This window comes from Lactuca virosa, chromosome 4, assembly GCF_052849685.1.
Source record: "Lactuca virosa cultivar CGN04683 chromosome 4, Lactuca_virosa_CGN04683_v6, whole genome shotgun sequence".
Lineage (NCBI taxonomy): Eukaryota > Viridiplantae > Streptophyta > Magnoliopsida > Asterales > Asteraceae > Lactuca > Lactuca virosa.
This window is the reverse complement of record NC_136429.1, coordinates 387,282,160-387,308,425: the sequence shown is the minus strand read 5'-3', so window position 1 is coordinate 387,308,425 and position 26,266 is coordinate 387,282,160. Positions and strand designations below refer to the sequence as shown.

General features: G+C 36.1%; 1 protein-coding gene across 1 annotated transcript; it reads left to right on the top strand.

Moving 5' to 3' along the window:
* Positions 1 to 12,688: 12,688 nt before the first annotated feature.
* On the top strand, positions 12,689 to 18,048 carry LOC145108803 (uncharacterized). The gene is made up of 16 exons (XM_079045895.1): positions 12,689 to 12,938; positions 13,313 to 13,380; positions 13,458 to 13,579; positions 13,689 to 13,748; positions 13,843 to 13,962; positions 14,032 to 14,157; positions 14,366 to 14,507; positions 14,699 to 14,869; positions 15,112 to 15,267; positions 15,350 to 15,456; positions 15,536 to 15,626; positions 16,629 to 16,770; positions 16,873 to 17,029; positions 17,124 to 17,243; positions 17,338 to 17,461; positions 17,664 to 18,048. The coding sequence occupies exons 1-16, from the start codon at positions 12,890 to 12,892 to the stop codon at positions 17,898 to 17,900; spliced, it is 1,992 nt and encodes a 663-aa protein (XP_078902021.1). The 5' UTR covers positions 12,689 to 12,889; the 3' UTR covers positions 17,901 to 18,048.
* Positions 18,049 to 26,266: the final 8,218 nt, after the last annotated feature.

The window sequence follows — 26,266 nt, the reverse complement described above, 5'->3', positions numbered from 1 at the left end:
GCGTACTCTCATCTGGTGATACCCTGATCTCAAATCAATCTTGGAAAACCAAGATTCACCCTGCAACTGATCGAACAGATCGTCGATCCTCGGAAGTGGATAACGGTTCTTGACCGTCAGCTTGTTCAACTCCCGATAATCAATGCACATCCGGTGTGAACCATCCTTTTTCTTGACAAAAAGGATCGGCGCTCCCCAAGGCGAGCTACTCGGTCGGATAAAACCCTTCCCCAACAGCTCCTGAAGCTGCGAGGATAACTCCTGCATCTCGGGCGGCGCAAGGCGATAAGGTGGCTTGGCAATAGGCGCCGCTCCCGGAACCAAATCAATCCGGAACTCCACCTGCCTCTCGGGAGGCACACCCGGTAACTCCTCGGGAAAAACATCCGGAAACTCACTCACTATCGGAACCTCAGCGATAGAACTCGGTCTCTCAGCAGTAACCCGCGTATCCATCACATACGCCAGAAAACCCATGCAACCCTGCTGTAAACTCTGTCTCGCTCGGGCAGCAGAGCAGAAGCTGATCCAGATCGGGTACCCTCGCCACATACTGTAAGCATTCCTCCACTAGGGTCTTGTATGGTCACCAACTGACGCTCGCAGTCGATTACCGCTCCGTACCGGCTCAACCAGTCCATGCCCCCAATGACACAGACATCACCCATTGCGATCGGTACCAGATCTATCGGAAACTCAACACCAAAAATCTCGAGCACAGATCCCGGGATCACATCAGTGGCAAACACCGCACACTCATCTGCTATAGAAACTCTCAGAGGTCGACTCAACGACTCACGTCTGATACTGATATGGTGACTAAACGCTAATGATACGAACGATCGACTCGCACCAGAGTCAAATAACACTAAGGCAGGTACAGAACTCACAAGAAAAGTACCTACGCATATCACAATATAAGCACAAATATCTCAGAATAGAATAAACAAAGGAATACATACCGGCCACGACATCAGGTGTTGCGCGGACCTCCTCCGCTGTCAGCTGGAAGTCTCTCCCACGAACCTTCGGCGCCTCGGCCTTCACGGGCCGACTCTCGGTAGCTCGTACAGTAGCGGGTGCAGATCCCTGAAGCAGCTGGGGGCACTCGGCCTTCCGATGGCCGGTCTGGTTGTAGTGAAAACAGACTGCAAATCCCTTGGGGCAATCATTCGCCATGTGCCCATCCTTCCCACACTTGTAGCAAGACCCCGCTCGACATATCCCTTCGTGACCCTTTTCGCACTTCCCACAAGTGCGGCCCTTCTGGCCCCCTGATCTCGAATCTGCGGGCTTAGCCCGCTTGGTTGCCGGCTGAGACTGTGCCGGTCGCCGATCCCTCCCCTGAGACTCCACCTCCTCTTTAGCCTGAGTCTCCAACTCAATCTCCCTCTTTCGGGCATTTTCCTGAAGCTCAATAAATGACCGATAAGTCGAGTTCGCCATGAACTCTCGAATATCCCTCCTCAGAATGATCAAATACCGGCTTACACGTGCCTGCTCGGTAGACACGTGCTCAGGGCAGAACATTGCCCTCTCGTGGAACATCCTCATAATCACTGTCACTGACTCTGTCCTCTGCTTGAGGGACAGAAACTCTTGGGCCAACCGTTCCCTCTCCACTGGGGGAACATACTCGTCTCAGAACATCATAGTAAACCTCTCCCAAGTCACGGCAGTGTGCTCTGCAGGAGTAAAATGAGTTGTCACAAACTTCCACCAATCCTTCGCTCCCAAACGAAGCTGGTTCAGCGCGAACCGTACCCTCAAGTGCTCTGGACATGAGCAAGTGTAGAAACACCCCTCGATTTCAGAAATCCATCTCATCGCAGCAATCGGATCCTGTGTCCCATCAAACTATGGTGTCTTCGTGTTTCCGAACTCCCCGAACAACAACGAGTCACCCCCCTGTGGCCTAGCAGCAGTGACAAGCTGTAGTGGCAACAACAGCAGCCTCAGTGACAGCAATGTATCACTCATCAAATGTCTCAATCAGGATGGTCTTGATAGACCCAAACATCTCGGGAATCTCTGCTCGGATGGCTGCGACCACCTCCTCATGAATCATCCTCCGAATCTCATCGTCACTTGTACCACTGCCCCTTGGGTTGTGGCGCGTACCCACCATGATGTCTCTGAAATACAACACAAAATAATCAGAGACTCGCTCGAGTATACTCAAACTCGATCACTCCCCCTACTTGCTCCTTAGCATCCCAAGGATTCTTACTTGAACTGCTCACTGACCCGGTGCTTCCAGTAGTACGGGCCCAATACTACCTTCCACACCGCATCTATAATCACCCCAAGTCCTCCTCCTAGGATTCCAGATTGTAAGTACTCTATATCTTGCTGAACACCGACTACTCTCATAAGCTCATTTCTACTACATACTCGAACTCAAAGCAAATCACAGGTAGCAGTAACTCCTAGGCTAAGGCTTCACAAATCAGGCCACTCTAGTCCTAAAATATGAAATACCTAGCCTACTCTCTAGCATACATAATATATCTCATAATATATCATAAATATCTCATAACACAGAAAGTAAGGGTATTTTGGGAAATCACCGTTCGGGCTCTGGCTGATTGTACACACCGCTTTTCTCGTTTTTGTGACAAACCGAAAAATTTTAAATTTTTGCCTTGCAAAGCTCAGCCAGTCAAGTCAACTGAGTGTCAGACTCATTCCCGCTATCATTTAGCCTCATTTGGAGTCCGTTTAAAGGTCCAAAGGTCAGTACATTCAAGCTTTGAACATAAAAATGGATCGCATACACTTCTAGCATCAAAACCGGGCCTTACACTCCAACATCAGGAGTGTACGGCCGCACACTGGGTGTGCGGCCGGACACCCCTCTCCTGGCCGTACACCCACCTCCATATAAAGGAGGAGACCCCCCTTCATTCACTCTTTTTCCATTTTGGCTGCACACTACTTTCTCTCTCTAGAAACTTCATCCAAGAACACTCTAAGGGCCTCAAAAACGTGAAGTACTCCATCATTCAGCTTGCCATTCTGGTAAGACACCTTGATCTAAGCCTAAAACTCTTCATGTTCTTCGTGTTCTTCATCACTTAAAGGTGTACGGCCGCACACCTTCATAAGGTGGACGTACACACCTTAAAGACTCTCCAAAGTGAGAGTTTGGCCTCCATTTGCCAGTTGGACTTGGTATTGGCTTTGAAATACCTAGAAATCAACATTTTGGGCATGAATGAAGAGTGTACGGCCACACACCCCTGTGTACGACCGCACACGCCCTCTGTACGGCCGCACACTCCTGTGTGCAACCGCACACACATGCTGACCGCACACCCATGGCCGCACACCCATGAATATGGCCGTACACTCCCATTTAGTGAATCACATGTGATTCCAACACTTGGGCAAAGTGTTTCCTAGTCCCGTAAGGTGTTTTCTTGCATTTGGTTGCTTCTAAACACTATATTTATGTCAATATATGTCATTATATGTCATTTAGGACTCGTTAAGTCTCGGGACTTCATTCGTGGAACTTCTCATCCTTACGCGCGTATTCGTTTGAATCACCCACATCAGGTGAGTCCATACCCCGTAATGAATCTTTTAACTGTTTTAAATGTTTTTAAGGGGGGGGGGGGAATACAAGTTGAACACAATGATAAATGTGTAAATGGTTGTCATAACCATCTTTCAGCAGATTACTTATGTCATTTATAAGTTGTCAAAACATTTCAAAAGCTCTTTTCAAGTTATGCTACTTTATAGTTTAACAAAACTCCGTCTTAAAGTGCTAGCATAATTTAGTAGTAAATTGAGTATTTTCAACAATAGTTCAAGTACATTAATAGTAAACTATAATAGGTATAGTTTAGAGATTCAAATCATACTAGATACAATACACGATAATATAAAGAGAACACACAATAAAGAGAAACAGGGAGGAACACACCATGCTAAGTACCGGGAAAAATCACGTTAATATATCTTGCCGAGTTTGCATTGACACTGGTACGATTTCACGTACCAGGACTAGCAGGCACGAGGTGATAAACCTAATAATATATCTTGCCGAGTTTGCATTGACACTGGTACGATTTCACGTACCAGGACTAGCAGGCACGAGGTGATAACCCTAATAATATATCTTGCCGAGTTTGCATTGACACTGGTACGATTTCACGTGCCAGGACTAGCAGACACGGCGTGATAAAACTAATAATATACCTTGCCGAGTTTGCATTGACACTGGTACGATTTCACGTGCCAGGACTAGCAGACACGAGGTGATAAAACTAATAATATACCTTGCCGAGTTTGCATTGACACTGGTACGATTTCACGTGCCAGGACTAGCAGACACGAGGTGATAGAATATCATAATATATCTTCCTAGTTACATACGAGTTCACATTTAAACCTTTAATTAACCGACTTAGGACTAAAGGCTATTTTAGACTCCCCGAGGTGTATTGTACATTTAATACTACCTGGAGCCTGTATTTTATTACCTTAAGACTCCCCGAGGCGTATTGTCCATTTAATACTACATGTAGTCTGTATTTTATTACTTTATAGCCAGCAGTGTCACTGCTGAGGTAAAACATTATTTTCCCTATTACATTTACTTTGTGAACGTCTCACATATTCATTAATGTATAAACTATATTTAGTTAAAGATAGTCTCACTTGGGAAAATACCTACTAATACAAGGAACGAACACCCATAACATTTGATGCCTTGGTAGAAGGCTACGTTTAGTAGAAAGAACCATAATGCTAACCTTATGATTCCTTAATGCATACATCAAAGGACATACACATATATATATATATATATATATATATATATATATATATAATGGGATCCGACAGGTAATAGGATGTGTGCTTTCCGCTTCATTTCCTATTCCTTGTTTGGTTGTGGGCTTGGAACAGATTCACCCAGTCTACTATCTATCCAATTTTAGATATATATGTCCAGTATACATTGAGTCATCATAAGGGTACCAGGTATGGGTCAAGTCCTATGACACCGAGTCAATGCACAGTTTTCTAGTACAGAACATACTTTCCAAATCAGAACTTTAGGTATGCAAAACTAGAAACTTACCAGTTAAGGGTTTAATCCATTTTATTAAACCAGTATAAACTTAAAGGACTCTACATGATTAACTCTATAATACTTTAGTTTATACAGCACGGTTATATATCATTAATATCCAATAGATAGTTGGATGTGTGCTTTCCGCCTTACTTCCTGTTCCTTGTTTGGTTGTGGGCTTAGGGTAGATTCACCCAATTAACTCTCTATCCGATATCAGATCCTATATAGCTAGTATAAACTAAGTGATTATAGAAGTAATCACTGTGGTCACCATTTTATTATAAGAAATAAGAGCTTTCCTTAAAGAATCTTTTCATTAAATATAAAGGAACCATTACAATTAACTCCACGAGTAACAAGTGAACACACCAGAGTTATATATAACAATGATCTAACAAACAATGGGATGCGTGCTATCCGCCTTACTTCCTGTGCCTTGTTTGGTTGTGAGTTAGGGCAGATGCGCACAGTCGATTGTTTGTTTACTATGAGTTTTTATATCACTTGTATCCATTTAGTACTCGTAGAAAGGATTGTAGAATCATTTATACGTATCTTTCACCAAAGTAGAAAATATAGGATTTTCTAAGAGGAACTGGCGAACTTTTCTAAACAGAAATTATAATTTATTTACATCACTAAAATCTTATGAACTCACCAGCTTAATTGCTGATCAACTCTTTCAAATAACTTGTATTCTCAGGAGCCTAGTAGACAGGTACTTGTGCTGGGAACTCAGAAGATGGAGCATTATAGCTTCACGTATTGATTGTTATTTGCTTATGTATTCCATGTTTTGTGAACACACTTTGTAAACACCTTCTTTCTAATGAAATGGTTGTTCATTACTTTGCTTACTATGATGCATGTCTTGTGATACTAAACATGACGTCCTCCACCCTAGAACGTTTCCGCCGTTCCGATTTTGGTGTGTGACAGTTTTTCTCTTAAAACTCTTACTCGTTTTTAGAAAAAAAATCGTTTCTCTTGAATTTTTTTCTCAAATCCTCAGTTTGAGTCCAAACATACCCGAAGGTGCATCCGAAACTGATACCAACTTGTAACGATGTAAATTTTTCAACCAAAATTTACATTTCAACATAAAACCAGATGTCATGTTTTTCCCAAAAATCTCAAGTGTTAACATTAATACAATTTATTTATCAAAAGTTGTTTAACACATAAACCAGGATCCTCCAAAATACATCTCCAAGCGAGTGCGTGTACAATCAAGCCGGGGCCTTCCCGCGATCATCGGAAGTACCTGAAACACATAACACATAACACGGTAAGCATGAAGCTTAGTGAGTTCCCCAAAATACCATGTACAACACATTAGCCACTCGATGTTATAACTCTGTAAGACCCTCCGGTCAATGTGTCTCTGAGGGACCCTCCAGTCCCACAACTCTGATGGACCCTCCGATCCTAACTCTGTGGACCCTCCGGTCCTAACTCTGTAAACTCTGAATAACACATAGCATAAATCACACAGACATAATGCAGTAATATCATAGTACTCAATAAACACATAAGACCCTCTGGTCACACATAAATACCACTCTAGGTAAAGTATAGTGAGAAGACTCACCTCGTAAGCTAGCAAGTAAAATTCTCGTGCTCGAAAATCCTCGATCTAGTCTCTGCCTATCACAAGGATAATATCTCTAATTAATACTCTCCTCACACTCAAATGCACCAAACGTTGATCTCTCTTACACTCTAGCCTTATAAATGGGTATACGACCATTTTACCCCTTCCTGACCTCCATCACTCCTTTGACCAACCCTAAAGTCAACAGAGGTCAATTCCAGTCAACAACCCAAATTGACCAGACTCGCCGAGTGCACTCGTGCGACTCGTCGAGTCCCATCGATTCTCGACAATCTCATGAAGGTCCAGCCCGTCGAGTTAACCCCTAACTCGCCGAGCTTTCGCCTGATCCAGCTAATCGGGACAACCCTAATCTACTCGCTGAGTCGGCTCATCAACTCGGCGAGTCCATTCAGACTCAACTTGCATTCAGACGTCTTTAAGGCAATATATTTTCCCAAACTCCAGATCCATACTCTCAGGGCTCATTTAACACGTAAAGTCATAGACTTTATGTCCATGCATGGCATTTTGGGCATGAAATGCCAAGAACACGATCTAAATGGGTTCTTTACTCATAACTTCCATCAAGGTTGAATAAAGCAGGAACCTTTAGATGCTAGGGACCTCCTGAGGTCCAGATCTGGAGTTCAAGCCTCCTCATGAACCCTAAATCCTCAAAGTCCCAAAATATAAAGGAAAGAAGCCCTAATCTTCAAAATGAGAGATCTACTCAAACAAAAGAGAAAGGTTCGAACTTGATACCTCTAACAGAATCTCTTGGACGTATAAGCAACATATCTAACAGCCTCTTCACAAACCTTGCTTGGAATCCTCCTTTTCTCTACCAAAATGCACTCACAAATCTCAAGTAAGGCTCAAAATTCTCTCAAAAGCTCAAGGGGCGATTAGGGTTTCTTCTCAGTGAGGTGTGGCCGCAAATGAGGCTATAAATGCCCTTAAATAGGCCCCAAACCCGGGGATCTAGGGTTTCCACTCACAGCGCCTACTCGGCGAGTCTACTCTCGGACTCGTCGAGTAGATCATTAAACTCACGTGGCCTCACCCGCTTCTACTCGGCGAGTTATGGCACCAACTCGTCGAGTAGATCAAAGAACCTCAAAAATAAAAAATTAAAATAATATACCTGGGAATTCGGATGTTACAAATTACCGACACGAACTCCACCACCTATAGTATCATTAAACCATATTCATAAATCTCCAATTTCCAAAATGCCCCTAGAAGTCTACTGGTCAACCCTTGGTCAAAGTCCAAGTCAACGGTCAAGGTCAAAAATCCATGTTGACCTCAATTCGTCGGGTACCCTTAGATACTCACCGAGTTCCTAACATAACTAGTCAACTCGCCGAGTCATTAGAGTGACTCGTTGAGTTCCTACGGTTTGCGGCCGTAACCTCTTTGGCCAGCTCGACGAGTTCCTCTTACAACTCGCCAAGTCCATACGTGTCCAAAGATTAGGAAACCCTAGCCGACTCGCCGATTCACTCATCTGACTCGCCGAGCCCACGACAATCTTCATCGGACTCGCCGAGTCTTTCATGCGACTCTCTGAGTCTCTTCAGTCCTTTATCCATACATAGTCCTTTTTAAGCCATGCAAGGGCTCCAAATTGTAGATCCAGCTTCCCAAGGCATGTTTATCACGTAAAGTTGCAAACTTTACGTGCATGCAAGCTCTAAAGTCTTAAAATGACAACATCAAGCTTGTAAAGAAGTCTCACACTTGAGGGAAGGCTCATACTTGACAAAGCTGATAACTTTATGGATCTAGAGGCCAAAGAGAGTCCAGATCTGAAGTTATAACTTCAGATCTTGGCTTAAACACAAGAAACCTTTCCTAACCCCCACCCCAAAAGAGATTAAAGAAGAAATGAGCCAAGGAAACAACCTAATACCTTCAAAAGAGTGTTAACTGAAGTAGACCTTTGCTTCCCCACGAGTTCCTTGCTTCAATTTACTTGTTTTTCCCAAGAGTTTCCTCACCAAGATCCCTCTTCCAAGCTTAACACACCAAGGAAACACACACACACACGATTTAGGGTTTAAGGATGTCAAGAAGCTGTAAAGGGGAGACTGGGGGAGGCCAATGATCCTTTAAATAGGGTGCAATACCCCGAAATTTAGGGTTTCATCTGCCAGCTCCTACTCGTCGAGTCCCTTTTTGGACTCGACGAGTAGGTCACTAAAACACGCGGACCAACCCGCTGCTACTCGACGAGTAGGGCAACCAACTCGTCGAGTAGACCTTAAAATCAAGAAAATTCTTATATAAAATCGATACCTGAGAATCGGGGCGTTACATAACATGTACCATATAATCACACAAATTTTAGCAAAAGGGTATTTGGACAATTAACTACATTTATAAAAGGAAATTTTCCGATTTTTAGGGATAATTAATTCTCATGATTTTAAAAATCTGAATTTTTTTAATTAATTCAATTTTAATTCTAACGTAATTTGTAAACATAACCGATTTTATTCTGTCAGATTTTTTTTGTTAGAATGATGTTCTTTGAGGATTTTATTCTATTAGAATATTATTGAAAAATAACAAAATTCTTGAATCCGAGGTTGAAAAATAACAACATTCTAATATATTCTTATACATCCGTACTTAAATACAAATTCATACATATTATTACACACTAAAAGCCTTATAAATTTTAATATAATTATACATATTCTAAAAGAATATCAATAAAAACGAATAAAATTCTTAAAAAATAACAATGTTCTTAAATTGTGAGTATGATCAAACTTTATTCATTCTTCAAGTTATTCCTATTAGGTCTTCAACGCATTTTTCCGGCCATTCCTATCACAAATACAACAAAAACTAATAATGGTTAAAAATATGTTACTTGCAATTAACTATCACTTTATATATTCTGACAGAATACATATATTTTATTCTGGCAGAATACATTCCGACGTAATACATAGAATACATTCAAAAGTATCGTATTTACTCCTAATATATTTTTAGATTCCAAATATACAATAACGAGGGACAACATAAATTGGAATTCAAAATCACAAATTGAATCAAAATAATACACAAACAAATTAATTACCTTTTTAAACAATTACATAAAACATGTGTTGCTAGTAATTGTGACAGAATGCATACCACAAGGTTAAATTCTTTAGATTCTCTTTCAGACATTTCAACAAACACTTGTTAGACATTATCATCAAACAAGTCAAAATTCATCTAAAACAATTAATGAAGTTAGAATAATAATGTCGGTATTATGTGTATCAACAAAGACCATGATCCTTATAAATAGATAAAGAAATCATAAAAAAAATATTAAAAACCAATATGCGTGCAAACAGAAACATTTTAAAGAAGAAAATACATAACATACATTTTTAATCCTATTAATAATGAATAAATTAGAAAAAAAGTAGCAATTACAAAAATCCAATTATGAAAGAGATTAGCAAAAATTTCAACTATTTGATCGTCTAGCATTTGTAGCATTTTTAAAGATAGTGGAGATAAACAATTTTAAAATATTTTTTAAACTCACTTGCGCATGTTCATAAACAAATCGTAATATATAATATAATTTATTTATTTCAAGAAAAGGACTAATTTGTATTACCTAAAGCACACGAGAGAAATTGATTATTGTGAAATTGAGTACCGCCAATCACAATAACAAGAACAGAGGATGTGGCTTTAAAAAAAATTGAAATTTATAGATAGAGATATTCCATAAGAGATTAATTTTGATAAAACAAGAATTTTTGAAAAATTACCTGTAACTACAAGATGTTCTTTTGTTTCTAACGCATAACCAACAAATTGAAGGTCTTTGGATCGAGCAACAAATTGGAGGCCTTTGAATCAGCAGTAGCAGAGATGATTTGGAAGGCGGCCAATGGTGGAGATAGATCAAGAATAATCGATTATTGTGTGAGGAAGAGAGGTCCGCGTCAAGAATCGGTTGTTGTGTAAGGGAGAAAGGACGATTTCCTTTGAAGCGTCGATGTCTAGGGTTTTAATAAGTAAAAAAAACTGATCTCCCCAAAAAAGGGATATCAATGGTTAAATTTGGATATTAATTAATAGATATATGCAATATTACTAAGACTAAACTGCATAAATGGTCCCTGTGGTTAACTCAAAATTGACACTTTGGTCCAAAAAAGTTTGGACTAGCACCAGAGGTCCAAACTTTTCATTTTGTTGCAAGTTTGGTCCAATTTGCTTTGAACTATTTTATAATGACGATTTTGCCCCTTATTATTTTATTTTATATTTTTCTTTTATTACAACCATTTAAAAACAATTAAAAAAACAAAAATAAAATACCCCTAACCTCTCTCTCATGTTCTTCATTTCTTCTTCAAAACACTCATTTACCTCAAATCTGCCATGTCCGATGACCCACAAAATCCGCCATCATCGAGACCAACGAGATTTATTTGTTTTCCGACGACATCTACACTCAGAAAATTGCCACTTCTCGACTATGCTGACGATACGACAAACATGGAGACAGACAGATCTGGCAAGATATCTAGGATTTGTAGAGGCGGCGGTGCCGACGAAGGCTCGGGTTCGTACGACATAATGGTTTGAGCAGCGTCGTAGGGGTTCGGTTTCCGCCGTTTAGGGTTTCAAAAGCTTCGTATGGCAGCTCTAACATGAAGATCAGTTTTCACCCTCGTTTTTTGGATTTGAACATATATGGTGAGATATTTGACGTTGTTTAGGGTTTCATCCGCCCGTCCCTCTCCTTCTCCGGCGAGGTGCCGTCATTTTTAAAAACCCTAGCACCGTCACCCTTCTAGTTTTTCAAAACCCCAGTTTTTCAGATTTGTTGCCACATTAGTTTTTGCTTCGATCCACAGACATGAAGATCTGGAAACCCTTGATTTTTGCTTCGAACAACAGATAGCTTAAAGATAATGTTGCTCCAGCGAGTGTTGTGTATTGAATCAGGTTTATGTGTTTGGTCTTGTATACCAAATTTCTAGTTTTGTATATCATATCTTCTTGAACATATTTATATGCTTGATATCATCCGTGTTTAATCATTTCTAGGTTTTTAATGTGTTCTTGTATGTTAGATTTCTGATTTTCGTGTGTTTGTTCATCTAGAGAGAGAGAGAGAGAGAGAGAGAGAGAGAGAGAGAGAGAGAGAGTTGTATATGTGTGTGGTGTTTAAGGTTACAAAGGAAGCATCAGTGTCGACGGTGGTGGTGGCCGGTGTTGGTGGCGACGGTGATGTTGACCGGTAGTGGTGGTCTTTTGCATTGTAAGAGAGAGAGGGTACTATAGGGGTAATATTTACTTTTTTATTTTCTTTTAATCATAAAAATATTTAAATAAAAAAACTGAAAAAGAAAAAAAGTAAGGGCAAAATCGTCATTATAAAAATGTTCAAAGCAAATTGGACCAAACTTGCAACAAAATGAAAAATTTGGACCTCTGGTGCAAGTCCAAACTTTTTTGGACCAAAGTGGCAATTTTGAGCTAACCACAGGGACCATTTGTGCAGTTTTATCTATTACTAATTTACCTTTATTAATTTAATTAATGATTAAATTATTGCTAAATTCTCATTGTTTCATAGATGCATACAATAGTTGTAGGAAACATTTGAACCTACCTCTCTCTCTCTCTATATATATATATATATATATATATATATATATAATCATTTTATAATTTTGATTACCTTTCTTTTCCATTAAAGGGTAGAATAGTCTATTTACTAATTATTCCTTGGAGGTATTAAAGGGTGTTTGACTTAGCTTTTTAGAGGCTAAAAGTCTTTTTTGGAAAAGTTGCAAAAAGTCAAGATTTCCTGACTTTTTCAAAAAGTTCATTTTCTTTATATCCAAAATCCAAAAGTAACTTTTAAAAATGCTTTTGTCAAAGATATTTTATTTTTTCTAACTTTTGCCTGTTAAAAGCTAACAAAAACTTCATTTTCCAAAATGCCTTTTAAAATGCTTTCCCAAACATCTGCCTTTTATTAACACATTCCTTGGAAGTATCAGTACCCTTCACAAAAAGATGTCCTCCGGTTGCGCATAAGGCGGTGGCAGGGAAATCCTATTGACGGTTTGGGTAGGAACGTGTCCGTGGCAGTTCATGGCGGCGATAAAATGGCAATTGGATTCTGATTTTGGTTATTAAGCTACCAATATCGGGATTTGATGGGAATTTGGAGTAGGTTGATTACAAGTGTCTGCACATGTGGAGGAGGTAACAATTCCTTCTATATATATATATATATATATATATATATATATATATATATATATATATATATATATATAATAACTCAGAATACCGTCGGATCACTTTTGTTGGAGTTGCACAATGAACCGTTTATTCCAAATCACTATATCATGCTATTCTGTATGAGTCAATCTGCAGCGATCATGAAAGTTACCCTTATATATGGCTATTTGTTTTTTCTTTTGTATAGGATCTAGGGATTAGACGTTTATAAAGAAAAAAAAAACTGTGCAATTATTAAACCACCACAATAATTTTCACTTGTTGGTGAATTAGTGATGAGGATCCTTGGCCATCATCTTATATAATACCATTTTGCTATATCTCATGCCATTCAGGGAATCATCACGAGGAACTTGGACCAATGTCTTGTATGGGTGTACGATTGCGGATTCAAGATCACCATGTAACTTCATCCGCTTTTATCATCTTTTTTTCTTTTTTTTCTTTTTTTTTTGTTATTCAGCCTAATGGTCCTTTCAGGTGGTGATTGATAATGGCATACTGCAAGTGACATTATCGAAACCAGAAGGCCTTGTGACTGGGGTTCGATACAATGGCCTTGACAACATCCTTGAGGTTCTTAATCACGAAGGTAACAGAGGGTAAGTTGCAATCTAAAGTCTAAACCAAGGTTTTACATTTCAACTTGTAGCTTTAGGCTATCAATGGTATACAAATTTATTTATGAAATAAAATAAATAAATAATGCAGGTATTGGGACGTTGTGTGGAGTGCTCTAGATGACTCAGGAAGAAAAGGAGTATTTGAAGTGTACATTGATATTCTGAAAATTTTCCTTATAAATATTTGGATAGAAAAGTGAAAGAAGTTGTACGTTTCCCATAGTGAATGCATTTTGTTGCAGGATCAAAGGAACAAGCTTTAAGGTTATAGTGGAAACAGAGGAACAAGTAGAGGTGTCTTTTTCAAGACCTTGGGATCCTTCCCTTCGGGGAAAAGTTGCTCCTATAAACATAGACAAGAGGTTATCGTTTTTGTCTTTTATGATGGTTCTAGTCAATGAGGGAAAGCGATTGTAATTTTTTTTTTTTAGGTTTGTTATGCTTCGTGGTTCCTCTGGTTTCTATTCGTATGCCATTTATGAACACTTGGGTTCTGAAGAATGGCAAGCTTTCAGTCTTGGAGAAACTCGAATTGCATTCAAACTTAGAAAAGACAAGTAAGTAAACTACATATTGTATTTTCAATCAACTCATGCACAGTTGTCCCGACTTTTTTGTCCAATTGACATCAGTCCCCCAGTCCCAGTCCCAGTCCCAGTCTAATGAATGAAAAATGTAGTACAAGATCACCTGTTGTATCTTGTCCTGCAAAACAAACAAACAAACAAACAAGATGTTGAATTATGAGTTTTAGGGTTTGGGTAGGTTTCACTACATGGCAGTAGCAGATGATAGAAGAAGATACATGCCCTTGCCAGAGGACCGACTACCAGGAAGAGCCCAGCCCCTTGCCTACCAGGAAGCTGTTTCACTCGTCAACCCAATCGTGCCTGCCTTCAAAGGAGAGGTTTTTTTTTTTTTTTTTTTGTTTTTTTTTGTTTTTTGTTTTTTGTTTTTCAAGTTCAAAAATCAAAATGTTTCACTCGTCAACCCAATCGTGCCTGCCTTCAAAGGAGAGGTTTTTTTTTTTTTTTTTTTGTTTTTTGTTTTTTGTTTTTCAAGTTCAAAAATCAAAATATTAATGGTGTGCTTGTGTAGGTGGATGACAAGTATCAGTACACATGTGAAAACAGGAACCTAATGGTACATGGCTGGATATCCAATGACCCTCCAGTAGGGTTTTGGCAAATTACACCCAGCAATGAGTTCCGCACTGGTGGTCCTCTCAAGCAGAATCTCTGTTCCCATGTGGGCCCCACTTGCCTAGCTGTAAGTCTGTAACTACCTACCTTCAATTACAGCATTAATACACATTTCTTTTTTTCTTATTACGGCACAAGTCTAACAATTATAGCATTAATATTTCTTAGTAGGAGATTATACTTTTAAAAACTGCTTTGTATTTGAATAAAATTGTAGATATTTTCAAAGTACAATTCTGTAATAGGAAGAAATGAACATCGGATGTTATTAACTACTAACAACCAAATTACATTCCAATTCATGGCCAGGTTTTTGTTGGTGCTCATTATGCTGGGGATGATCTAGTCCCAAAATTTGGACAAGGTGAGCCATGGAAAAAGGTGTTTGGGCCAGTTTTCATGTATCTAAATTCAGCAATGTGTGGCCAAGATCCTCTTACACTTTGGGATGATGCAAAAAGACAGGTATGTATGTATGTATGTATGTTTCTTTGTGTGTCAGTATGAAATAACGTTAAATGATTTTCTTGAAATGAAATAATACCAGATGACGGTTGAAGTGGAGAGTTGGCCGTATAGCTTTCCAGCATCCAGGGATTTCCCAAAATCACATGACCGAGGAAATGTTAGAGGCAGATTACTTGTTCGAGACAGGTAACTGATGACCTATTTATATTTTAATTTTTTGTTTTTCTATTTTGATTTCAAATATAACATATTTATTTCCATAAAGATACATTCACAAGGATGACATACCAGCAAATGGTGCCTACGTTGGGTTAGCTCCACCTGGAGATGTTGGATCATGGCAAAGAGAATGCAAGGTGAACCCCCCCCCCCCCCCCCCCCCCCCCCCCCCCACACACACACACACACCTTTTTTTTTTTTTTTTTTTTTTAACGCTGTGTTTTGGGGCTAATTTTGATGATAAGGACGAGGGCGTTAATGTCTTTGTGTTTCACATAGATAAGAGATTGAGAGTGAGACACCTTTTTGGATGAGATAAGAGATTACAATTTTTGTCCTATTGACATTAATTCCTGTTCGACTTAATAAAATTCATATTAATTTGAGGTTAAAAGTTAGTTTGGCTGACCTTGTAAGTCAAAGTTTTCCCTATCTTTTGAAGTAAGATGATTAAGGTAATGTTTGGTATGATGGAATCAGGGAATGAAGGGTTTTATGATATCACATTGGAATTAAAAAAGTTATTAATTCCTTCCATTTTGTTAATTTTTATTCTCAACCAGTTGGTGTGGTGTTTTATTTATTTATTTATTTTTTATTTTTTACATTTGTTCCTGGAATGAAATGGAACGAAACATTAGAAAGAATCCATTTTTATTTATGTAATTTTATAATGACACAACGTTTTTAGAATTTCACAATTTTCGATAAAGTAAAATTTTATTTTCTAAAATAACTAAAAGATATATATTTTTTTTATGATAATATTATTTGGGTTTTAATGAGTTGTTATTATATTCAATCTTTAATTTTTGACGATAATAAAATTAAACAGTGGAGGAAAATTATACATTGTATTACATAAATGTAAAAAGTTGGTATGGGAATGCATTCCATTCCATGTACAAGTACAAGCAACCTAAGATGATAATGGAATGGAATGATTCATTTCAATTGATCTCATTCCATCTAGCCAAAGTAACAAACCAAAAGGGTGTGTTTGGTTTGAGGAATATTATGGATGGATTTCAGCATTCTTACGGGTGGAAGGAATTGAATTTCATTCTTTGAGAGATTACATTCCTTCCAAAAATAATGCACAATAATTTAATTACAATGGAACATATATTATATGCAGGAGTACCAGTTCTGGAGTGAAGCAGATGGCAGGGGTGATTTCTGCATTAAGAATATAAGAGGTGGAGAATATAATTTGTATGGTTGGGTGCCTGGATTTGTTGGAGATTACCGATATCATGTTCCCATAACCATCACCCCAGGTAATTAAGGTTACAATCAAAATTAAAAAAAAAAAAAAAATCAAATCATTCATTGATGCAACCCTTGATCTTCAACCCTTAATCTTCTTAATCTGATTGTAGGATGTGATATTGACGTGGGGGATCTTGTTTATGAGCCTCCTAGAGACGGTCCTACGTTATGGGAAATCGGGATCCCAGACCGGTCTGCTGCAGAGTTCCATGTCCCAGACCCTAACCCTAAATACGTCAACCCACTTTTTCTCAATAATCCCAACAGGTTTAGGTTTAGGTTTTTTAGGTTTTTCTTTTCTTATGTTATACTGTAAATAAAGAAATGCATTTTCATCATCGTCTATTTTGCTTTCTATCAGCAACTTTAGGCAGTATGGCTTATGGGAAAGGTATGCAGAGTTATACCCTCATCAAGACTTGGTATTCACCATTGGTGAGAGCGATTATCGCAAACACTGGTTCTATGCTCAAGTTCCAAGGTATAATAATTAATATTTCAGAGTTATACCCTCATCAAAGACCAGACAAATGTTGCATTGAATTATTTTATATTGTGACAAATTTGCATAACAGGAGAAAACAAGACAATTCATATGAAGGAACCACATGGCAAATAAAGTTCAAACTCCAGAATCTCCAGCGTGCTATATATAAGTTACGCATGGCACTCGCTGGGGCATCTCTTGCAGAAGTACAGGTATAGTTTTATTTTTATTTTTATAGAAAAATCAACCCAGTTATAGCAATGAAAATTGGTTTGTATTTTGATAACATTTGTATAATTGGGTAGTAGATTTTTCCAAGTAGTATGTTTTCTTTTTTTGCATTTAACCCTTTTTTTATTTACAACTTTGGTTGTCTTACTAACTAAAAAAATGACATATTTTGTTATTTTGTAGGTTCGGGTAAATGATCCAAACAAGCCTCGTCCAGTGTTTACAACAGGACTGATAGGAAGGGATAATGCAGTTGCCAGACTAGGGATTCATGGGCTATATTGGCTATACAACATAGACATTTCAGACTCGCTACTTGTTGAAGGAGAAAACACTATCTATCTGAAACAACCCAGGAACCAAAGCCCCTTTCAAGGAATTATGTATGATTACATACGTCTAGAAGGCCCACCTTGCTAATTAATCAATCTCCTTCTTCAGTGGAGATTGGAGGGTTTTTATTTAAATAAATCGGCCAAATATTGTTTTGGAAATCACATCGTTGAAAACTAATTAATGAATATCTTTCGTCGTTCGTTATGCTAGACCACTATTTCTATTGTAAGTATATTATCGAGCCATCTCCGTTGCTTTTTCTAATTGGTTTGCACTTTGCAGAGTCACATCATGACACTTTTTTTTTTAAATTGCCGCTTTAATATTTTGCAGTCAAGCCTATTCTTATTATAGCATTATTTTATTTATGGATTAGTATTAATTTATAATTTCATAGATGTGTTTATATAAATTTTTTTACATTTTAACCTCATTTTCGGTAATGTTACCCTCTCTTTTTAACCACAAAAAAAAAAAAAACAAAAAAACGTGGAATTCATATTTGAGATTTTAGTAGTTAAAAAACTTTTTTTTCTTGAAAAAACTAATTTTTAATGATTTTTTTTAAAAATTTTTTGGAAATAAATTGATTTTTTTAGTGGTTTTTACCGAAGAAAAAAAGTTATGCTTCAAATGAGAGAATACCATATGTTAATATTCTCTGCTCTTAGTTTGATGTATAAACCATTTATTAGGGCTGTTTGATATTTGCTGATTGAATCAGATCTGATTTAGTCTGATTCTGAATGAAACTTAGTTGTTTGATTTTTCAGCTGACTATGTTGAATAATAAAAATGACCATATTTAGTCTGATTCTGAATGAAACTTAGTTGTTTGATTTTGCATTTGGCCGACTGTGTTGAATAATAAAAATGATAATATTACCCTTTTGTTCTATCTTGTGTTGGATAAATGTATCTGCATGATAAAAGCAACGATAAAAAATTATCTAGACAATAATCATTATAAGAACACGTTTTAAAATAACAACATATTTAGGGGGTGTTTGGCTTAGCTTTTTAGGGGACAAAAGTCTTTTTTGGAAAAGTTACAAAAAGTCAGGTTTTCCTGACTTTTCCAAAAAGTTCATTTTTACTTGTATCCAAATCTAAAAGTAGCTTTTAAAATGTATTTGCCAAACATCTTTTACCTTCTATCTTTTCCTAAAAAGACTTTTGGCCTTTAAAAAGCTAGGCGAAACACCCCCTTAATTACAATATACTCAGTTTATGCATCATTGTATGAACACGTTTCAAAATAAAATGTTTACATACAATATACTAATAGTTTAACTATCATTATATGAACCCGTTTCAAAATGGTGTAACACTAAAAATGAACACCAAATGTTCATTAAAAAAAATATATTACATATTTTCTACCTCAATACTAGAGAATAATAAACTTGAGCACAGCCCCACGAAGCTTTTCCATGTATTCTATTGCTTCTTTCTGCATCATCAAAAAAGGCATCCATATAAGCAAATAAATGAGTTTTAATTAATTGAAAGAGCTAATAACCTACTCCTTCAAGGAGAGCCTTTTGTAGTGCTTCCAATTCAATCTCTCTTATATTCCATATCCTACAATGACCATTTTTACTCGCATCATCATAAGCTTTTATTAATCTATTATACATTTATTTTAATTATAAAGTAGAAATCAATCATACCTCAGTTTTTGACACAACAAACAGAAGCTTACCTAGTTCAAACTTTAATTTAAGTACATAATGTAAATCAGTCTTCCTATATCTAACACCAAATTCATATTTCTTTAATTTTTTTAATCAAGAAGAAAACAAATAAAATTCGAATGATGAAAACAGATAAAATTTGAATGTTGAAAACAAATAGAATTCATGTTTCTTCGTTTTATCTTGTATAATTTTTGATTGCATTGCCATGTTTCCCATCAACATCAGGTCAAATATCACGATACCGCTTTCTTCTTCGATTCCATCTATAAATGCAATGTTGATAAAAAAATAGCAAATCGGTGTGAACCAACCTTATCATCGTTTTTAAGAAATTAGGGATTAAAGATCATCAGAATTGGAGAAGTTGTCGACGTCTAGAGCGAAGAAGGAGAAAAGGGCAATTGAGGGTATGTTTCTACTCAACTATATTTTTTTAATGACCGAGTCAGACGTTTTTCAATGACTGAATCAGAGCAAGGACTGAAGAAGCTTTTAAGTGTTGTTATCAAACATTATGACGAGACCGGGTCAGCCAAAAGTCTGATATGACCGGACCGGGTAAACAAAAAATCAAACATGACCTTAGTCTTTATTTACAAAAATATGTGTGCAATTTTTCTTATATCACAACTTACCCAACTTAGGATTTAAGATCATCTTTTACAATCCAAATATGTAGTCATAATTTCAACATAAAAAACTTGAAAACACATTATCTAACACTCTATTCTTCCTTATTCATCAAAATATCTAACACATATGATCACACAAAAATTATGGTTCATGAGATCCCTTTCAATCCAATCATCAAATGATGAAATTAGCAACAGATATAGGAACTTATCCTTAGTCCAAAAGTGTGATGATCGAACCCTCTGTTCCTCCTTTGATTTCTCTTGATTTTTCAAAGTTTTGGAGTTGAAGACCTTATTTATTCACTCTCTTCTGTTCTATGAGGTGTGTGGTATAAGATCAAATAACCGACTCCCTCAATTTTACTCTATTTTATGATGTCGGTTCCAACACGCCACATTAATATATATATATATATATATATATATATATATATATATATATATATATATATATATATGATTAAATGTGAATCACAAGTATTGTGTGAATATATGACTAAATTCTAGCCATTACATTAAAAAATAAAATAAAAGGATGTGATATGAGGATACATGTTATTAACATGGACTAACGTTCATTATATAGTTATACTAAATTAATTATAAGGGAAAATATGATAATTTATTAAGAAAGAGAAATAAAAGTAACTACATTCTGGGTACTGGTTCCTCAAATTTTTGTAAATTAAACGAGTTATAAGAAAAATAAACAATTTAAACGTACTGGTTCCTCAAAATTTTAAATCATCGGTCATTAGAAACATTCTTAAAGAATATTAGATATTGATTTTTGATAATGATTAAGAATCGATTTTTATAGTTAAATAAACATTTTTTTAGAATGATTAAGAATCAATTTTTTAGTTAAATAAACATTTTTGAGAACGATAAATTATCAATTTTGTTAGTTAAAGTTAGATGCTTATTGACGAGAATGGTTAAGAATGTCATTCTCTTAAAACATTCTTGAAGAATCAGAATTCATTCTTTAAGAATAAAAGTTAATTCTTTAAGAATGGATTAATTGATAAATGTATTTGAACCACTAAACCAATATTTTCAAGAGAAAAAGAAGTAAATATGTAACTAGACATGTATGTTTTAATACTGGAAGAATAATGCATTGTGTGTAAAATACAACAAAATTAAACAAAAAAAAACCAATATATTGTGATGCATTATGAAAGAATAATATTGAAGAAGATATTCTTGAAAAATAATTTAACATTCTTTACTGAAAAAAAAGACATTCTTATAGAACTTGGAAAATATAAAATATGTCAAATTTTCTTTTAACATTATTGACTAAAAAAAAAAATACATCACCACCATTCATTTCTTTTGATGCAGACATCGTCATCATCTTCCTAACATCACCCACCATCATCCCGATTTGAACCAACCACCAATCATATTTATTTCTAGAATCAATTTGCAATTTCAATTCAGAAGAAAGGAGTTATGATCGATTATAAGATAAGGGGCTGTGATCGAGACATAACAGAACACAACAAGGTAAAAATAAGTATCAATCTATTGAAACGTATGTATTTAACAAATATAACAAGAAAAAGCATGTAAGCCGAATAGTAAAGCTTAGGCGAGTCCTGTACTAATGCTTGCTCAACTGATGAAACCCAATAGAACCCAAGGATCCACCATACAATTGAAAACATTATATTTACAATTTCCTCCAAAAATTAACTTCAATGCTGGAACTAAGCCCTAAATCGAGAAGACAAAGGTTAAAAAAGAAACCAAAAAGCAAAAAAATTTAGATAGAAATCGAGATTCATCATAAAAAATGAGAAATCTAGATTCAACCACAGTCATCATAATGAAATCGAGACATCAAGAAAGAAAGGAGATATATATTACCATATGAAATCCCAATTGATCAAATCAACATCCTAAATTATTAAAAAGAGGTGGGATAATTATCAAGAAATATATTACCCGAAGCAAGCTTTGATCAAAAACAGGTCGTAACCCTAAAAAAACACACATTTAGGGTTGTTTCAATACCAAAATCAGACCACTAATATTCAGGGGGAGGTGATTGCACAGGGTCGACGGATGCTCTAATCATTAGGGATGGAGCAGGAGCTGGAGTAGGGGGGTCGATCGACACACACATCTTTGATTTTTCCTTCTGGTTCTTCCTAGGATTGTGGTGAATATGGTGAAAGAGTGATTTAATGGAAAGAAAATAACTAATCCCCTGTTTAAGGGATATATCCTATGTAAAATTCTGAAATTACCCTTGAATGTTGATTGATCAGTCACACATTCACACAATAATCAGAGATTATGTATGAACCTAACTCACACACACACACACACACACACTCTCTCTCTCTCTCTCTATATATATATATATATATATATATATATATATATATATATGGGAAATTAAGTAAACTAACCACAATTTGAGTTGTATTTAACAAAACTAACCAATTTTTTTTAAAAACTAACCACTTGGTCCGAAATGGGTCATTCCGGACCAGAAAACGAGCCCAAACCCAATATTGTAGCCCACTTCTATATATATATGGGTCTCACACACAAAAGTCCAGAATACGCATTCCAGATTCTAAAATTACGAAGTTCGTTTTCCCCGCATTTTGGACCTACTTTCGAGCATGGATTCGTCAAACCAAGTGAGTTCTCTCTTTAAGTTACTTGTATTTGAGTTTTCATACAATTATACATATTCCAGAATGCGTTGAACATTCCGGAATACGAAGAACGAGTCCGAAATGTCCATTTTTTGTATGTTTTTTTTGTGTTGTACATATAAAACGTGAGTTTAAGTAGCTTAGAGTGTGTTTAGGATCGTTTTTTTTGTCCGGTACTTTGTTTTCTAGAGAATATGGAATGGTCCTGTAGGTCTGTTGGGACACATATTTGTATAGATTTGATGATGCAAAATATATACATTATAGTTGTACTGCTCATTGTAGACAGTTAGGTGCTGTTTGTTTTTTCTGAGACAAAATGTCTGTAGTCTGCGGACCACATCTGTAGACCTCTGCAGTAGAAGAGGTGGACCAAACGTCTGCAGTCTGAAAAAAAAAGACTGTTTGTTTTTTTAACATCTACGGACTATTAAAATAAACTGAAATCTAAATAAACTGATTTTTTTAAACTTCAAAGTAAATTTTTAATATTTTTATGACTTTGTTATAAATAACTAAAAAATCTAGATCAAGTTTTATGTATTATTGTATAAAAAATAAAAATAAAAATGGTATGAATTAACGTATATATTTGATAAAAAACCACAAACTTTGGTTGCAAAGTTATAACTAAACATTATAATTAGAGATCAAAGAATTTGATACATAAATGAATGGAAATAAACTTCGATTTTTTCAATTAAATCCATTAAAAACGTACTATAAATATTTTCCTGAGAAATTGACGATATTGTATTAAATAATGTTTTAGAAAATTTGGCAAAAAAATATAAGAATATATTATGATTTTTTTTTCATATTTATATAAACAACTTCAACAACTATTATTGTAATAAATCTTTATTTATAAATTTGTCAAAAATATCATGTTTGTGTCGTTGAACATTTTTTTTAAGTATTGTAATTTTTTTTCAAATTGTTTATCATTAATAAAGTTGGAAAAAATATAAATTAAAAAAAAACTTAAAAAAAATAAAGATATATGTGGTTTTTTAGGCTAGAAGATGTCTGAAGATGTTAGAAGACTCTAGTCCACATCTGCGCCAAGAAGAGGGCGCGCAAACATTTTTAGGTCTGCAGTCTTCAAAAAAAACAAACAGTCTGCAAAGGCTAATGTCTGTGCGTGGTCTGCACGACGCAGACAGAAGAGGTCACGCAGATCTGCAGACAAAAAACAAACAACACCTTAGTCTTGTCTAAGTAAGTGTAAATAGTACAACTTAGACAAGCTGATCTGTCATAGTGTTTAGTTAGTTAAATATGAAGATATGCTGATAGATGTTCATATGTTGAAGACTGAAGATCATCAAAGACCCTGAAGACTCTATCAACACCAAAGGTATGAAGACACCATTTACTGAAGACTGATCAGTGTGTCCATACGCTGAAGGTCTTACACTGATGACATACTGATCAGGTGATACAATGATGACACATACTGATGGTTATACTCTATTAAAGTTGAAGCTGCTCTAGATGAAGTTGAAGCTGATTAGTGTGTGGCTCCCTGACGCTGAATTTGATACCCCTGATGTCACACCCCAAAACCGGAACGGCGAAAACGTTCTGGGGTGGAGGACGTCATGTTTAGTATCACAAGACATGCATCATAGTAAGCAAAGTAATGAACAACCATTTCATTAGAAAGAAAGTGTTTACAAAGTGTGTGATTCACATAATATAGAATACATAGCAAATAACAAAAAGACATGAAGCTATTATGCTCCATCTTCTGAATTCCCAGCGCGAGTACCTGTCTACTAGGCTCCTGAGAATACAAGTTATTTAAAAGAGTTGATCGACAATTAAGCTGGCGAGTTCATAAGATTTTAGTGATGTAAGTAAGTTGTAGAAAGTTGTTGTAAAATGTTGTTGAAAATGTAGTTGAAAAATGTAGCAAGTTGTAAGTTCTGTTTAGAAAAGTTCGCCTGTTCCTCTTAGAAAATCCTATATTTCCTACTTTGATGAAAGATACGTAAAAATGATTCTACAAACCTTTCTATGAGTACTAAATGGATACAAGTTATATAAAACTCAGAGTAAACAAACAATCGATTGTGCGCATCTGCCCTAAGCCCACAACCAAACAAGGATCAGGAAGTAAGGCGGATAGCAAACATCCCATTGTTTGTTAGATCATTGTTGTATATAACCCTGGCGTATTCACTTGTTACTCATGGAGTTAATTGTAATGGTTCCTTTATATTTAATGAAAAGATCCTTTAAGAAAACCCTTATTCCTTATAATAAAATGGTGACCACAGTGATTACTTCTATAATCACTTAGTTTATACTAGCTATATATGATCTAATATCGAATAGATAGCTAATTGAGTGAATCTGCCCTAAGCCTACAACCAAACAAGGAACAGGAAGTAAGGCAGAAAGCACACATCCAACTACCTATTGGGTATTAATGATATATAACCATGATGTATAAACTCAGGTATTATAGAGTTAATCACCTAAGGTCCTTTAAGTTTATACTGGTTTAATAAAATGGATTAAACCCTTAACTGGTAAGTTTCTAGTTTTGTATACCAAAAGTTCTGATTTGGAAAGTATGTTTTGTACTAGAAAACTGTGCATTGACTTTGTGTCCTATGACTTGACCCGTACCTGGTACCCTTATGATGACTTAATGTATACTAAAGATATATATATATCTAGAATCGAATAGATAATAGACTGGGTGAATCCGTTCCAAGCCCACAACCAAACAAGGAACATGAAATGAAGCGGAGGGCATACATCCTATTACCTGTCGGATCCTATTGATATATATATATATATATATATATATATATATATATATATATATATATATCCTTTGATGTATACATTAAGGAATCATAAGGTTAGCATTATGGTCCTCTTTACTAAACGTAGCTTTCTACCAAGGCATCAAATGTTATATATGTTTGTTTCTTGCATGAGTGTGTATTTTCCCAAGTATGACTATCATTAACTAAATATAGTTTATACATTGATGAATATGTGAGAAGATCAAAAAGTAACTGTAATAGGGAAAATAATGTTTTACCTCAGCAGTGACACTGCTGGCTATAAAGTGAAAAAATACAGACTCCAGGTAGCATTAAATGTACAATACCCCTTGGGGAGTCTTTTTGCCTTTAATCCTTAGTCGGTTAATTAAAGGTTTAAATGTGAACTCGTTTGTAACCATGCTAATCGACGACTGAATAACTAATGACCTTTCGGTGTCATAATATAGTGAGGTGACATTTTGTCACCCCTTGGCGTTATCGGCTGGGACTGTAGCTAGCAGTCGGGGTGTGGGAGTGTCTGTCCCGTATAGATCTATACACACGATGCCCGCTCTCCCTCCAGGAGACTCTGGTTACAATATGATACAACACTGTCTTGTTGTATCCTTAAATAGTATGTCACAT